Raw genomic sequence first — 17,043 nt, 5'->3', positions numbered from 1 at the left:
TGCATTTGTATCATCAGACCTAAATTGCTGCAATGCCCTCAATTGGTCTCCCAGCAAAATATTTGCACTGGTAAAGATGGGGAAATATACAACAGCCAGGCTATAATCAGTGGCAGAACTCTGGGAGGCAATGGAGTCATCTGCCGCCGGGCTCCTGTTCCTAAGGGGGCACCTCTCCTCCCCTGCTGGTTCAAATCAGTTAATTGAAAGCCAATGATATCCCTTCTGTGGCTGAGTTCTGAAATATATATGTGTTCTCTCTCTATATATACATATATGTGTGTATAAAACACATATTTCAGAACAGACACATATTATATTATATTATTAGTGTGTGTGGGGGAGCACCAATTTATATCTTGCCTCTGGGCAACTGTAACAAACTTACGCCACTGGCTATAATCAACCAGCCCCTAACACCCATTCTCTATACTAACATCTCCCTTACTTCATTTGGGTAATTGGCTTTTAAAAATTGGGCCTCTGATTCTCTGGAAGCCACTTCTTCACACAGTTCGTGAGGCCACCATTCTAGAAGAGTCCTAAAACAGACTTCAGTGGCAGCTCCAAAATTCATATAGACGAGCCACACCAACTGCCACTGAGTCCTGGGGTGGTGATATTTGTCAGTGGTTAGGGTGGCAGTTGGTGTGGCTCCCCTATTTGAATTTTGTACTGTGCTGCAGCCCAGCCACTGATCCAGACTTACCTGCTTTATAACGGATTTCACTAATTTCCCATTAGTTTGTAAGAAATATACGAGAGAGAAAAATATATATATCATTAGATAGCGCTCATACATGGCAATAACAGGTATCTTACCCTAGTTTTTTTATGCATGACTGTAATTATGGTAAGGGAAAGAACCGGGACATTTTGGGGGTTTTGTGTAATCTGGATCTCCTCCTTTATTTTGGATCTGGATTGGTTTTGCCAAAACCACCCTTGCGGGTTTTGGATCTGAATGTTTTGATAGAAGCATAAAAACAGCTAAAATAATAGAATTTGGGGTTGATTTTGTTTCTACAGTATTATTAATCTAAATAACAGTCATTTCTATTTTCCACTAATGTCCAGTCTATTTTGAACACCTCACACCTCACTATATTGTTTTATCCAGTTTAGACCAAAAGGTTGCCTCGAGGTAGCTGGATGACTAAGCTAATTGACAGAAGTGGGCTGCACAACACATGGCACTGTAGTGGCAGACAGGATAGCAGTTTTATAAACTATGCCAAAAAATGCTCCAAATAGCACATAATGCAAAGAAAAGAGGCACAAGATGGAATCATCCTTGGGTCCTCCCACCCATACTCATGTAGTATAAACAGGGCATGCACACTTTCACAAACCACTTATTTTAGCAACAGGGACTGCCACAACTGTGGCTGAAATGATTGGTTTCTTTGGGCCCCCACAAAAAAGAAGCAACTAATTTCTCCCTGCACAAACTGGTTCTACAGAGGCAAGATGTCATCTTCATCCTTCGATTCCTCGCCCCCAACATTATGTATGTACATCGGCATCTCCACAGACCATTTATTTGTCCCTATGATGGGTTACTTATGGGTAACCCATCATAGCACCTGTTAAAAGTACCCGTCAGGGCATTAAGTACATTTCTATTATTTGTCCCTCTTGGAATCCACCATCACAGGTCCTTCTTTATTTTTTGGTGATAATTTGGAAAAAGGTCTTCCTCATGAAATTTGTAATTTATTTTGATGAACTTTGCCACATATTAGGGAAGTAAGCTCCTATGCCAATCGCTGACAAGTTTCCCGGCGGCACTAAAAACTCTTTCTGAGTACACATTGGAGGGTGGGCAACAACAAAGTCAGCTTGTGAAAGGGTCTCCATATTGCCTCTTTTGCCTATTTGGACGCTATCACTGAAATAATCCTCCACCATTCTCTCAATGTTCAGTAACTGTAGGCAGCTCCTTCAGTCCAGACCAAATGAAAACTTGTCCCTAACTGCCCTGCATCACCTCCAGGGGATCAGTTACGAAAATGTAGTATTTTCCTTGCAGCCGCAGTTGCCAGAGAAAATGAAGGAGGAGATTTTGCTGTGTCCAGTTCCACTTGAGCTAAGAATTTACGTAAACTACGTAATTTGCATAACTGGAGCTGTGCTAATACACAATGGTTCATATCCCCACTATTCACGTCATACCCCCATTATCCACGTGGGCGTGGAGACAATTTCATAAAGTGTGGCGAGCGCAGCGAGCCACCGAGCCCGAAGTGCGGCGAGTGCAGCGAGCTCCGCGAGGTGACGCGGATACACGTCCCCTCGCAGGGCTCGCCACGCTACACTCGCCACACTTTATAAAATTAACTCCATGCCCATGTGGATAATGGGGGTATGACGAGGATAGTGGGGATATGATTGTGTTAGTGGGTGAAATGTGTGTGTGTGTGCGTAGTGCATTATAATTAACTAAAGTCCTAATGTCCCTGGCCCCAGCACTCCCTTCCTCCATGACACCGCGGCGGCAGCGTTCCCCTCCTCCGGCAGCGTCCTCCATGACACCCCGGCGGCAGCAATGTACACAATTATGTTAGCGCCTATGTTAGCATTATGTTAGCGTAGTGCCGCTGGGGGAGCAGGGAAACCCTTCAGCCTGCCATCTGCCCTTCAGCCTGCCAGCCGTCTGCCCTTCAACTCACCCGCCATAAGTATAAAGGCAGATATTAGCAGGGCGCCCGGCTAGGCTATGCTGAGAATGTAGCCTAAGGTACGTTGTCAGTGTAGCGTAGCCGGGCGCCCTGCTAATACATAAGTACCGGTAATACATCTACCCAGTAGGCTGTCATGTAGTCCTTAGTTTGCCCTGTTTCACTTGTCCACATGACCATGGCTAAGGGAGTACAATGGCATTTCTGAAGAAACTAATGACACTTTTATATATTTTTCTTGTACAGTCTGGGGAATGATTGTCTAGTGAATTGGAATCTAGATGGAATTTTGTACCAGGGACACATTACATCAACTGTCTAAATGCCACTGTACTAATGGCAGATACTGGATGCACGTCTAACACAGCATAGTTGTTATGGCCTCAGGTATCCGCTATGTAACTGGGTCACTACCCTCATACTTCATCTTCCGTGCAAAGGACTGTTGGACAGTCAATTGCTTTTTTAAATTAGTACAAGTGGTCTTCCTACTCCTCTTCTGGGATAAACATCAACTCCCAGCAGCAACAGCAGCAGCAGCAGTAGTCGTAGTAGGCATAGCACGCAAGGATTCTCTGGAGGAATCCCAGATAGGAGAGGAGTCAGTCATGCCTAGGACATTGCCTACAGGACTACTGCCGATTCTGACTGAGAAGGAAATTGACAATGGTGTGGATTGCAGCGCTTCGATACAGCAGAGAATAGGGGGGCTAGGTATCGCTGGACAAAGTTTCTGATGTTGACAATGACTGTTGATATGCTGAAAGTGATTATTATAGATTTACAAAGGCTACTTTTGGCTTGAAAGTTGTTGTCCGTATTTGAGTAGAAATAATTCCACACAGAAGAGGTGAATTTTTTGGGTCTTTTGCTCAGGCATTACAATGCTCTTTTTCATCCCATGGGCAACAATTGTCTCTATGGGTGCCTTTTTTAAACAAACCACAGCACCATTATCAGAATCCTCATTGTCAAAATCCTCATCAACGCCAGATATACCAATATCTTCCCCATCCTGGTGTACTTCTGCAGTGGCATACTTATCTCAATGTCAGCACCTTGACTGGCACTGATCCTCCAAACACTTGCAGAGGGTGTGCAAATGGTGAAATTAGCCTCCTCTTTCCGAACAGTGTTGGAAAAGTCATGCCTATAATCACAACCGTGGACACACTTGGACTCTGCTTGGGGATTTTACGTTTATTGTCAGCTAACTTTTTTTTTATTTATTACTGTAAAATTTGGCTTCTTGGATTTTAAATGCAATGACATGGGGTATTGGCCTTAGCTGACAATGTTGACGGACTTGCATCATCAATGTCATGACTAGTTGTAACAGATTCCGCACTAGTAGTACGATGTTATTTCTGAACATTCAATTGTTTGTCCTTCATTTCTACCAACACAAAGCGTCCCTGGACTTATACAGCAGCACCCCGATAATTATAGGGCAGACAGGTTAGTCCTGGAATGATATAGATGACAGGGTACCCCTGGATTGATACAAAAGATAATTACCTTGGACTGATACAGCAGACACTGCACCCCTGGACTGATACAGCAGACACTGCACCCCTGGACTGATACAGCAGACACTGCACCCCTGGAATGTTACAGCAGACACTGCACCCCTGGACTGATACAGCAGACACTGCACCCCTGGAATGATACAGCAGACACTGCACCCCTGGAATGTTACAGCAGACACTGCACCCCTGGACTGATACAGCAGACACTGCACCCCTGGAATGATACAGCAGACACTGCACCCCTGGAATGATACAGCAGATACTGCACCCCTGGAATGATACTGCACCCCTGGACTGATACAGCAGACAGAGCATCCACCCCAAGCCACCCCCAGACAGACACACGTCTGTGAAAATGACACCGATAAGCGACTTATATAGAATACAAAGGCCGGGAGAATCCGACAGCGGGGTGATGAAGTTTTTCCTCGCTGTGGGATCCGAGTCTGGTGGTAAAACCTGAGCCGGACTTGTATTCTGGCTCGGAAGGGGAAGTTTATAGTGGAATCGGACCCAGTCACCCCTAAATTATAGAATAATAAATTCTGTAATATCAGAGCATTAGTGGCTGCAATACATCTGCATGTGCAGCCAGCATACTGTACAATGGGGGGTTATTCTCGTCCATTCGCACGGAGGACCGATGTTGCGCATCTGCGCAGGCGCAGGTGCGTGTCTGTGCATGTGCAGACATAGGATGCATGCACCCTACACGGCATGCAGGGGGGCAGAGAAGGGCAGGGGCGCCGGGCTGCCCCATCACCATATGGGATCTTCCAGCGTTTCATGGGCTTTCCCATGAAGATGCTGGGTGTTCTCATGGTAATGAGGCGGTGATGCGGGTGCGGGGGGCTAGTAGCTGACATCACCGGATGTCAGCTGCCCACCCATATCCGTCCCAGCGTACACGCATATGGAAGTGACTTGAAAGTTTATGCTGAACATCCATTCGCAGCCTGTGCGGGTGAACCCACGCTGTGATGGGGGGGGGGGGGGCGGAAATTCGCCAGGTGGGGTTTGGTGGATTTGCAAGGCTGCGGTTTCGCAGCCTTGCAAATCAAGCAGAATAACCCCCAATGTCTGTACCCAAAGTGAATCAGAAATACATATGACCGACAAGGCCATAGCAGGTGTCTGCTTGAAAGCTTGTTCTCCAACTTCTGCTGTACAGTATGTAACTGAGAGTCTGCTTCTAACAGGTTAACAAACTGCAAATCTCAGCTAACAAAGTTTGTTAATCAAATAAGGTGCAGGGCCAACGGGAGAGTCAAATGAATCCAAACCAGCAGCTAATAGCATCCCGTTAATTCCAGATTTGTTTTTAATACAACGCAGTCAAATAACATAAATACACCAGGGACCATTCATCGTCTGTCTACACAGCTGGTAATAGGATACCTGCAGGTATCAGAGGTGAAGAACTAACACAAAATAGAGTCATCTTTGTAAAAATGAACTGTCCCAGTAGAGCGCACCCTCCTCCCCAACCTGTGTGCATGTCTGCTGGTTTTGCATGGGAAGGAAGAGCCGTTTTCTCTGTGTATCAGAGAAGAGCAGCTCAGCTTCATATGCAAAGTTCTAGGACATTCAAATCATTCCCAACAAATAAAGGGCCGTGTAGAATTTGTAGAGATTTTCATTCTAACAGCATCTCTGCACTGACTGGTTGTCTATAGAAGATATTTGGGATTGACCCAGGCAGGTAGGTAAATCTGCAAGAGGATCTAGGAGATTTGGGTTAGGTGGGAGAGTTTTAGACCGCAGGAGAGACAGTTCTACAACATAGGGGTCTATGTACTAAAGATCTAATTCAGACAGCTGCAAATTTGCAGGCCAGCCGATTATCGATAGACTGCACCTGCGTATGGCCCATAGTACACATGTGCAAGGACATCCTGCGATAAAATCCTGCTACTTTTTTATCGCTGGCCTCACGCAAGATGATTGACAGCAAGCCAGCATTTGGGGGTGGTAACCAGCCGTTTTCTAGGAGTGTCAGGGAAAACGTATGCGTGCCCAGGCGTCTGACGGGAAGTCGGGTGACATGAGCTCCGGCCCTGATCAGCCTGCTTCTATCGCAGTCGCCTAGTAATTCCTGGGTTACGCACGGCCTGCGCACAGTGGAAAAACCCTTTGTGGTGAGCGGTTTGCAAATGGATAGCTTCGCAAGCAATGCTAAGCAATTCACAGGCGTGCCCGGGGTGGGATTTCACTCTGGCTGGGCGGTGTATATGGTTTTGTCCATTAGAGAGTGATTGTGCCTTTCCGAGTGAATCAGAATAACCCCCTATGTCCTCCTGGATTCTTCCTCACTACACTACGGGGGTGAATCTACTAAAGCTTCTGAATATGAAAAGTGTTGCATAGCAACCAATCAGGTTCTGTCTATCATTTCTCTATTGCATCCTAGAAAATGATAGACAGAATCTGATTGGTTGCTATGGGCAACATCCCATCTTTTCATGTTTAGTAACTTAACCCCTGCTAGTCAATCCCAACTTACAATAATGCAGCAAATATTTTATCACCAAATCATACTCTACATTCCCCGATTATTTTATGTGTCCTAAAGTGGAAATACAGGACATACAGACTGTACTCAAACTACAGACTATTCCGTGACAAATTCATCAACTGTCTGCACAATGGGGGTTATCCTGGTTCATTCGCTTGGATGTGTATATGCATCCTTGCGAGTCAACCTAACCCCGCCTTGCGAATGGTGGCATGCCGGCCCACCATTCGCAAGGTGCGTTCCATCGCACTGGCTGTGAATAGATGTTTTACATAAACATCCATTCGCAGTGTGCAGTGGATCGGCGACATCATTCAATGGGAATGATGTGGTAGGTGCACACATAAGTAAGAGTATGTAAGAGTAGTCTGAGGCACCCTTACATATGAGGCACCCTTACATATGTGCACATACGTTGATGAAATGGGAGGGCAGCTGACATCCGGTATTGAAAATATAGGGTGACATGTAATAGGATGAGAGATTCAGAAAGTGAGAGATTCGGTAAGAAATCTCCAGGGTTTTTAAAGCGGCAATCATTTATACTTCCAAATCAAACTGGTTTTGTAGTGTAAATGATTGCCACTTTAAAAAACCCTGGAGATTTCTTCCAAAATATTTAACTTTCTGAATCTCTCATCCTATTAAATTTCCCCATAATCTTTTTTTTTTACACATTTTTTATTTGAATTTAAATAACAAAAGCGACACTGGCATTTTTAGCGGATGTTTTGAACATCTCTTACAGAGATGATGGCACTCAAAGGGTTAAGAAACTTTAACCGTGAGAATCTTTTATCTGCAGGGACATGCCCCGCTCCTTCCTGGTAAAGAGACACCGGACTGTTATGGGAGTCACAGGATGGAGGCATCTTGCGGATTCTGAAAGAGGGGACTTGTATATTCCAGGTAGGTCACAGTACACCTATAGCAGCAATGCTCACTAGAAATGTCAGTAATCAAATTAAAGCTGCATTCTCACGTTATCCTCACATTCTTACTGAGTGGCTCCTTCCACATAAAGCAGCCATAGGAAGTTAACATTGAAACAGAATCTCCCAAGATTCCCCTGTTTCTGCGTAAAGGACTGTATCTTGGTTCTCACGCTCATTACAATTCACCGTGGCAGATAAAATATCTCTGCAGGTATTAATGGGCTGATTCAGGTCTGATCGCAGGGCTGAAACTTTTCGCAGAGATCAGTTAGCCCCTTCCCCATCCGGGCCGAAATCCCGCCCATGTGCACAGCTTCACATCCATATGGGTAAATCTATTTGCAATCACTTACCATCAAATTTCGCCGACCCTGTGTTGGGATCAGAATCGGTTCCCTAGGTTACAGAATTGGGAGGAGTTTGGGTAACTATCTAATGTGAGTGAATGGCTTTGGGGGGTATTTATCAAAGAATGGAGAGTGGTAAATCATCGTCCAGACAGTGCCAAAACTGTCATTTTTCAAACACAGACTGCTAAATAAGAGTTCAAAGCTGATTGGTTAGACCTAAACCTTTACACCTACCTTCATCTTAAATTAAAAGATAGTAAAAATAGCTAAATTAATTTACAATTTTAACAGTTTTCAATGGTCCAATCCTAACAGATATTTGTATTCATTGTCTGAATTGAGTTATTTATTTGTTGATTGCCACTTTTGGGTTATATATTCCTTGTGGTAGTTGTTAGTATATTGCTGAATGCTGACCTGTAAAGAGATGGGTCCAACCATTTATGCAAATGATGCTCACTGATAATGGAGACCTGGCTTAAATGTAAATGTATGCAGAGACTGGCTGCGGTACAGGTGTGGATGGATTGCACACTCTAATTCAAACCAAATGAGAGGTGCTACCATGATGAGATGCGTAGTGCCACACAGAAAAAAAAAAGAAAATGCATGTTGAAGTCCAAAGCACTGTACTGAACCGTAAGAATGTTTGGGACCCACACAATAAGGTCCCTTCATCATGGAAAGTGGGCTCATATCTTTTGGACAAAAATGATGTTAAGTACCTCAACTTTACTCCATGTTACATTGCAGAGTTTATTATACTTGTTCTGATTGCCAGTGTTCTAAAATTGAGAAAAAAAGCCAAGATGTATGTGGACACATCTGTATGTACAGTACTGGCTGGTGCAATCACCATGTGGCGCCACTGATTGGCTGCCTGGGTGCTGCACAGCTCAGTAATGATATGTTCCCCATGTCTGTGTCCCTCATTAGAGTACATCTAGTATATATATCAGTACTGTTACTGGCTACCTAGCTGGCTGTGCAATCACCATGTGGCGCCGCTGATTGGCTGCCTGGGTGCTGCACAGCTCAGTAATTATATGTTCCCCATGTCTGTGTCCCTCATTAGAGTACATCTAGTTTATATATATCAGTACTGTTACTGGCTGTGCAATCACCATGTGGCGCCGCTGAATGGCTGCCTGGGTGCTGCACAGCTCGGTAAATATGTTCCCCATGTCCGTGTCCCTTATTAGAATGCGTCTTGTGCATATCTGTATGTGTGAGGTACATCTGTACTGCCATTGTTGCCTGTTCCTTGTACTGATAACCCTTTGTATTGCAGTATGTGCATTGTTATTTTTAATGTCTATAAAGCGCCTTGAGTCCTGTTGGAGAAAGTGCGCTATATAAATAAAACTTACTTACTTACTTACAAATAACTGTCAATAAAGCCTCTTGTTTGGGTAATGGGCAGTGTACCCGTATAGATGTAAGTAACCCTGGGCTACAATCTGTAATCATTTCAGAAAAATAAAACCTTAGTATTCAAAGAATATTTAGTAACAAAGGGACAGAAATGTTCTGTTAAGAGTCAAATTAGATGATGTTCCAGCTATTCACCCTTTCAACGGCTGTATTCCTCCATTCTTTCCTTAACTCCTCTACAACCGCTCGATTGTATACAAGAATGGAACCTATTCAACAAATTCATTCTGTTTACATAGAGGGATTAACAACAATCGATCTGCGTCTGTAGCTGATCCCCCACAATTCATACTGGACCTTTCCCGGCTGTGTAAGGCAGATCATTGAGTTGGTTTAGCAGTGCAAATATACAATAAATATACAATAAATACTTGTTGCATATTGTAGCATAAGGTTAAGTATACACAGGTGCCTGGAAATATCAGACTTTAACTACAGTTTTTGTTGCACTAATGAAGGCTTTTAATACTAAGACGTTACTCCTTTATTATCTAATTGTATAAATGAGAATTTTCTATTTTTTATGTAAGACCTTTCACTAGGTAAAGAGAAGTTATTAAATGTATAAAATGTAAAGTATGTACACAAGCCCTACTCCTGGGCTCCCCAGTGTCACCACACTGTCACAGCATAGATCGCATCCTCAAAGCTCTGCCCATACGTGTTTCATCATGCTGCAATATACTAATCCTGTGTCCTTCTGATAGAATGAGAATATCTAGGGGCAGGTGTACAGAGAAGGATATACATACACAGTGTTAACTGTAACATTCATTCTCTTGTTCAGTTTAGTGTTAAGTGAAATGATCAAGGCTGATTTTTTCTATAATATCTTATAAGGTAACTCAGCCCAATAGCATACCTCCCAACTTTTGAAGTTGGGAGGTCGGGACGTTCGCGCGGCAAAGCCGCGCGCGCTCCCGAAAAGGGGGCGTGGCCTCGAGAAGAGGGGCGTGGCCTCACGGGGTGACGCGAAATCCGGCCTCGCCCCCGTTTTCGCCGCTCGTCGTCGCTGAATAGACGCTGTGCGCATGCGCACAGCGTCTATTCTCGGCAAGCTGGGGGGGCTCCCAACTGTCCCCCCCACCGCGGGACAATGGCGGCCCCGGGCGGGATGCGGGAACGTCCCCGAATATCGGGACTTTCCCGCGGTAATCGGGACAGTTGGGAGGTATGCCAATAGGAATAATTCCTTCTCACCGAAAACATTTTGGTTTTCTATTTTCTAGTGATAGTTTCCCATAGCTTGAACCAGGGCTCATGTGTCTGGAGCTGAATATGTTCACAGGCTTTATGGGGCAGATGTATTAAGCCTGGCGAATAGATAAACTGAAGATAAAGTTGAGATAAAGTGTAAGGAGATAATGCACCAGCCAATAAACTCCCAACTGTCATATTTCAAACTCAGCTGATTGGCTGGTGCATTATCTCCTTCCACTTTATCTCAACTTTATCTCCAGTTTATCTCTTCACCAGGCTTAATACATCTGCCCCAATGGATTATGAGACGTGGCGGAGGTGAGGCCAATGACATTTAGGCATTGTAGAACCCATACACTATACGCCCCAATGTTTCCCCAAATATATAAAAGTACAAAAATTGCATAAATATGTTAAAAGATGTGCAATTTTAAGACTTATTATTTATGGTCAACCATGTGGTCAGCTGGTGTCTGTCTGGTGACCATCATTCTGTCATTATTGTGGGCCTATAGCTGCAGCTCCATTCACCCCGTTGATAATCTGGCCTTGGCTTGAACCCTACACCATAATTGCCTACTTTATTAAACTATTTTCAGGGAGATTATAGTTGGTAGCAGGGCTATTTTTCAGCAGGCTCCAGCAGGAACTGAGGCCCTTATTCTAGTTCACTCTTTCTGACAAAATATTTCTTAGATGGACAAAACCATGTGCACTGCAGGTGAGGCAGGTGTAAAATCCCACCCAAATCTAATTATCTCTGCACAAGTAACACCTGCCTCACCTGCAGTGCACATGGTTTTGTCCATCTAAGAAATATTTTGTCAGAAAGAGTGAACTAGAATAAGGGCCTCAGTTCCTGCTGGAGCCTGCTGAAAAATAGCCCTGGTTGGTAGTACAATTTTACACAGCATTCCACTGAGGGGGCGTGTCATGCTCCACCCAAAGGGCATGTCTAGTTCCATATATGGAGAGATTGTGAAAAGAGATTGTGAACGTGGCCCCTAGAAGCGTGGGTGTGTACCGCTACATCTGAGAGTAATCTTTTATTATGACTTATATCCAAACGTAGATGATCCCCAAAGCAGTTAGTAAGAGCTACTATACTCTGTAAAGTGCTGGGAAATGGCGCTGATGATTCAATGTAAATGTATCTATCTCTCATTCTTTTTTCCCCAAAAAAATGTAACCGTGTAATGTGGGCTAGGTGACATGAGGGAGATTGCTAGACTAATGAGGGAGAAAGGGAGATTGCTGCTATTTCAGGGAGTCTCCTGTAGAATGCAGAGGGTAGGCAACTATGCCCTACACTGCTCTTAAGGCGCCCATACACTAGTAAGATTTATCTTCAGATCTGGCTGGTTGGACCAAAAACATGGTTATGGATGAGTGACAGTTTGTCAGTTCTCCAGCAATTCCAAGCAAATGGTCAACTGTCATTTGCTCTCATCCATAACCAGGTTTTTGTTCCAACCAGGCTAATCTGAAGATAAATCTGCATGTGTATGGCCACCTTAAGAACTGTCCTATTTAGGACTGAGAATGCAGCAATGCACTAGCCACTGTAATGTGGTCTGACCTACTGTATGCGCAATGCTGGTCTCTATACCACAGAATAACATAAAGCACTGTATAATCAATAACACACTAATCACTGGACCCTTCACTCACACGCCTATTGCAGCATAGCACAGTCCGGAGGGGTAATTCAGACCTGATTGCATGACCATGAATCTGCACAGCGGCCAAATATTAATACACTGTGCATGCCCGTAGCACGCATGCACAAGGCTGTCCTCCGATGAATGCCTGCTATGGCGGTACGCAAGGCGATTGACAGGAAGTAGGTTGTCTGGGGTGGTAACCGCCCATTTATTGGGAGTGCCAAGAAATTGTAGGCGTGCCAGAAAAAATGCTGAGAGCGTCAGGGAAACCGCTGGCGTGTCTGAGTGTTTTAGGGGAGGGTGTGTGAAGTCATCTCCAGGCCAAATATGCCAGTTTTATCGCAGGCGCCGAGTAAGTCTCTGGCTATTCTGAGCCTGTGATGACTGGTGCCCAATGTAAAAACCTGAGTGGCTTACGAATGGTTTTTAACATATTTGCATGGCTGCAAATAGATATAATCGTAGGCATAACATCTACTCGCACAGCAAACAACTTCATTCGCAAGGTGGGATTTCACTCTGGTGGGGCAACGCCTATCTGAACAGTGGCCACGGCAAAATTCACAACTGTGCAATCAAGTCTGAATTATGCCCCAGATCTCGAGATAATGGATACAGTTAATAAATTAATTAGGGAACTTACCAAATGCATATGGGAATTTACTGGAACATTCTAGAACATGAGACATGAATATTGTAGGTGTTCACTCTGTGATGCTTATAGAACATCCCCCCACCCCCACCACCAGATTCGGTATGGAATCCCGGCGGTCAAAATCCCTACTCTCGGCACGCTAATTTATTCCTTCTTCATGGGTGGACACCCACGGAGGGAGAAAGTTTCGGGATTTCAGTGGTCGGGATTCCGGCGTCTGGATTTTGACCGCCGGGGTTCCGACCGCCGTTCCATACCGAATCTGGAATTGGTGGTGGTGGTGGTGGGGGGGGGGGATGTTCTATAAGCATCACAGAGTGAACACCTACAATATTCATGTCTCATGTTCTAGAATGTTCCAGTACATTCCCATATGCATTTGTTAAGTTCCCTAATTAATTTATTAACTGTATCCATTATCTCGAGATCTGGGGCATAATTCAGACTTGATTGCACAGCTGTGAATTTTGCAGAGAAATTGACCGCATCCACCACCCATAAATATATGTGATTGGCCAATGTCAGAGTGTGCAGCAGTTTGCATTATCTATTGTGTTTTTCTTATTTCTCATCCATATATCTGGAAAATTAGAGGCAGTCTAGAAACTGATGTTAAATTGGGATTCAGCACCAAAAAGTTACCCCAAAAATCACTACAGGTCGAGTATCCCGTATCCGAATATCCGTTATCCGAATTATTCCGAAAACCAGACATTCCAGAAAGTGAAAAAAAATATTTTTTTTTTCTAAAAACTCACTGGAGACATTTGTAGCAGCACTACTGAGGACATGATATGTAACTGGCACTATATATGTACAAGAAAATGATTGCTTGGCATTCAAATTCAATATCTGAGATAGTACACACATTTAGTTTCATGTTTTGAAACCTTGATTTTTGAACAAATAACATATATTTGTGTGTATTTTTTTTGGTAATAAAATATATTTGTGTGTTTTTTATGGTTTATACAACATAAATGCAAGATACTTCAAAATACATCATTGAAATATTAAAATATTCCGAAATACGGAATAATCCGTTATCCAAAATTCTCCTGGACCCACGCATTTTGGATAAGGGATACTCAACCTGTATAATACGATTGCCATTAAATAATGCTGCTAGTAACGGTTGAAAGGAGGCCCGGTACCCTTCCTGCTCTCACAGCTCTCACTGGCTGCCCAAACAACACTACCTCACTTCTTCATCAGCCAGCGCTCTCAGCTCCTTGAGCTAATATTGCTGGCCTATTGGGGGCTGGAGAAACATAGGGATGCGGCTGGTGAGACAAGGAGGACGAGGCTATATTGCGGCTACATTAGCTAATCAAAATACTAGTATGTATAATGCTCCTGTTTCAATGCCCAGACAGAGAATGAGACATTTGTTTTTTGTTTTTCGGGCTTTAAGTTTTATTATCTTTTAACTTCTGCAGATTCCATATTTTGGCCCTACCCCCCTGATCAACCAATGGCTGCTCCAGTTGCTGCTGAGGTATGTAACATGTTATTGGTTCACTACAGGTATTTGTAACGTATCCTTTTACAGAACATTCACGTTATCTTATTTTTCCTTCAGGGGCCATTCTCATGCCGTGCCTGCCGGAAGACCTTTCCTCTACAGCGCATGTTAACCCGCCACCTGAAGTGTCACAGCATCCAGAAGAGACACCGCTGCCCCTGCTGTTCCAAAGGCTTTAATGACACATTTGATTTGAAACGTCATATGCGAACACATACAGGTGAGCAGGGTGGTGGGGGGTTCTTTGCCAACACGAAAGACGCCTCTGATTGAGGTGTGCAAATATCTTACTACTAACTACAGGTTGGGTCTCCTTTATCCATGTATTCCAAAAAACAAAATATTCCGAAAAACATGGTTTTTCAGAATATTTTGTTTTTGCTTTTTCCACAGACTCTTACCTCCTCCCCGATGTCCAAAGGCAACCTCCGGGATCCTTTCAGCGGCATCTCTGGTCCCAGGTGCGAGTGACATCACCAGTGCGCACTTGCGCATTACACCCCTGGAACCAGAGATGTTGCTGAAGAGGATTCTGAAGGCTGCAGTGGACACCGGGGGACATCTTGGATGTTGGGGGACCACCAGGGGACCAGGTAAGTATGGGGAAAAATATATATTCCTTGGGGGGATACTGGTTAAAGCTGGTGCAAGGTTTTTTTGTCACCCTAGCAAAAGTGTGGAGGTAGCATCGTAGAAGTTGCCATTTGTTCTGTTGCCATTTGCAGTCAGTTCTACAAGGATGTCTCTTCCAGAGTCATCCTTCATTATGTTGTAGGCAGACTTAGGGGTGCCCCCTAGATTCTGGAGCCCCTAGGGAGCTGCCAAAAGCCTGCTCAGCACAGTACATCCACCTATATGATACATGAGCGGCCTGGACTCTCATGGAGTTCACAAATCTGTGTATAGCTAATCACTCGCCCCTCGTCCTTTAACTATTGGTTCTGAGGGTCTCCATGGTCCTGCGTATCTTTTTTTAAACATGTTTTGCATTTGTGAACTGAAAGGCTCCCTTATTGAGTACACATTTCTATGTTAGACGGATCTGGCCAGCCACAAGGACAGCGGCATGGGCATGTCCCCCATCATCCCATTTTAATTTAGTGGTACTCCATATGCAGGTGGATTGTTACAAGAAGGAGAGATCCCAAGACTTTAATGTGTCACAGAAAACATTTTTCATGTGTCACTCTTGGTACGTGTAGGACACTAGCCTCTTTCTCATCCTACTTCCCAAACCACACTTGGCATCTCCATTTCACTAGATCCACATCGTCTATGAGCTGTCGGACCACAAGATCCTATGTTCTGTTCCCATGAAAAAACTAATAATAGTTACTTTTCATGGCAGTATTGTATTATGCATATGTATATGTAAATATATCTACCCCCTCCAAATTTCTGTATTAAATTGTCACTGTCTTCTTGTCTCAAAATCAATGCTCCTAAACTATCAATCTTTATACCATCCAGCAGCAATTACCTGCATCTATATCTATGGGATAGGGTCAGTAGGTCGACAAGCAAAAGGACAACCATTTTGGTCAACAGCCAAAAGGTTGACACATAAAAAATGTAGACACGCATTAGGTCGACGTCAAAAGGTTGACACAAGCAAAAGGTCAACATGAAAAAAGGTCAAGGTGTAAAAATTTCAACATGAGTTTTTCATTAACTTATTTTTTTTAAACCAACTTATTTATAGTTTACCATCCCAGTGGGCATAGGGGGATAGAAAAATTGCGGCCGAAGCATGCAAAGGGACACGGTACACTTCCTCTGTTTACATGTCAACATATGTTGACATAGACACCCAAAAATGAAAAAACTCACGTCAACCCCTTTCCTCTTCGACCTTCAAAATGTTGCTTGTGTTGACCTTTTGACTGTCGACCAATGGTGGGCAACCTTATCACTGTCTTGCTCCCTCCTACCTCTAGGTTAATGTCCAGTCTTGTTTTATACTGTGTCTGTTCCCAATAACATACTGTACTACTTGGTGTCATGTTTATAAATATATATCCTATCTTACAGGGATCAGGCCTTACAAGTGTCCAGCCTGTGACAAGTCCTTCACTCAGCGCTGCTCTCTTGAGTCTCACCTGCGCAAGATTCATGGGGTCCTACAGAGTTATGCCTACCGCCAGCGCCGTTCCAAGATCTATGTATGTGAGGACTGTGGCTTCACGTCTCCAAGCTCAGATACCTACACACTGCACGTCCTGGAGGTCCATCCCAGCAACCCAATGCTCTCCAAACACCTGCGGAAACGAGGGGCTGGAGTTTCAAGAGGGGAAATGGGTGTCCTCCTGCACCCAACCCCATGTTACCTTCCAAATCTTCTCCCAACAAGATGACTAATGACTGCATGAAGAATTATCTTCAGGATTAACATACCTACATACATAAGAATTGTCCTTCCCTTCATGATCAGTAACCCAGGCCAGTGAACAATAACTTTCTCTCCATGCATACTATTATGGAGCATGATTTAAATAAATAAAAAATATTTATTTTACAAAATAAAAGCCTCTAAGCAGAAACTAGATAAAGTTTTA

At 43.9% G+C, this 17,043-nt stretch overlaps 1 protein-coding gene across 1 annotated transcript; it reads left to right on the top strand.

The window, feature by feature from the left end:
• Window positions 1-7,534: 7,534 nt before the first annotated feature.
• On the top strand, window positions 7,535-16,842 carry OVOL3 (ovo like zinc finger 3). Its single transcript, XM_083160753.1, has 4 exons — window positions 7,535-7,634; window positions 14,403-14,461; window positions 14,546-14,708; window positions 16,520-16,842. Exons 1-4 carry the CDS (start codon window positions 7,535-7,537, stop codon window positions 16,840-16,842), a joined length of 645 nt encoding a protein of 214 aa, XP_083016879.1.
• The last annotated feature ends 201 nt before the right edge of the window (window positions 16,843-17,043 follow it).

Source organism: Crinia signifera, chromosome 9, assembly GCF_055691185.1.
Source record: "Crinia signifera chromosome 9, ASM5569118v1, whole genome shotgun sequence".
Lineage (NCBI taxonomy): Eukaryota > Metazoa > Chordata > Amphibia > Anura > Myobatrachidae > Crinia > Crinia signifera.
Note: the sequence above shows the minus strand (reverse complement) of the source record. Positions and strands in the feature narration are given on the sequence as shown.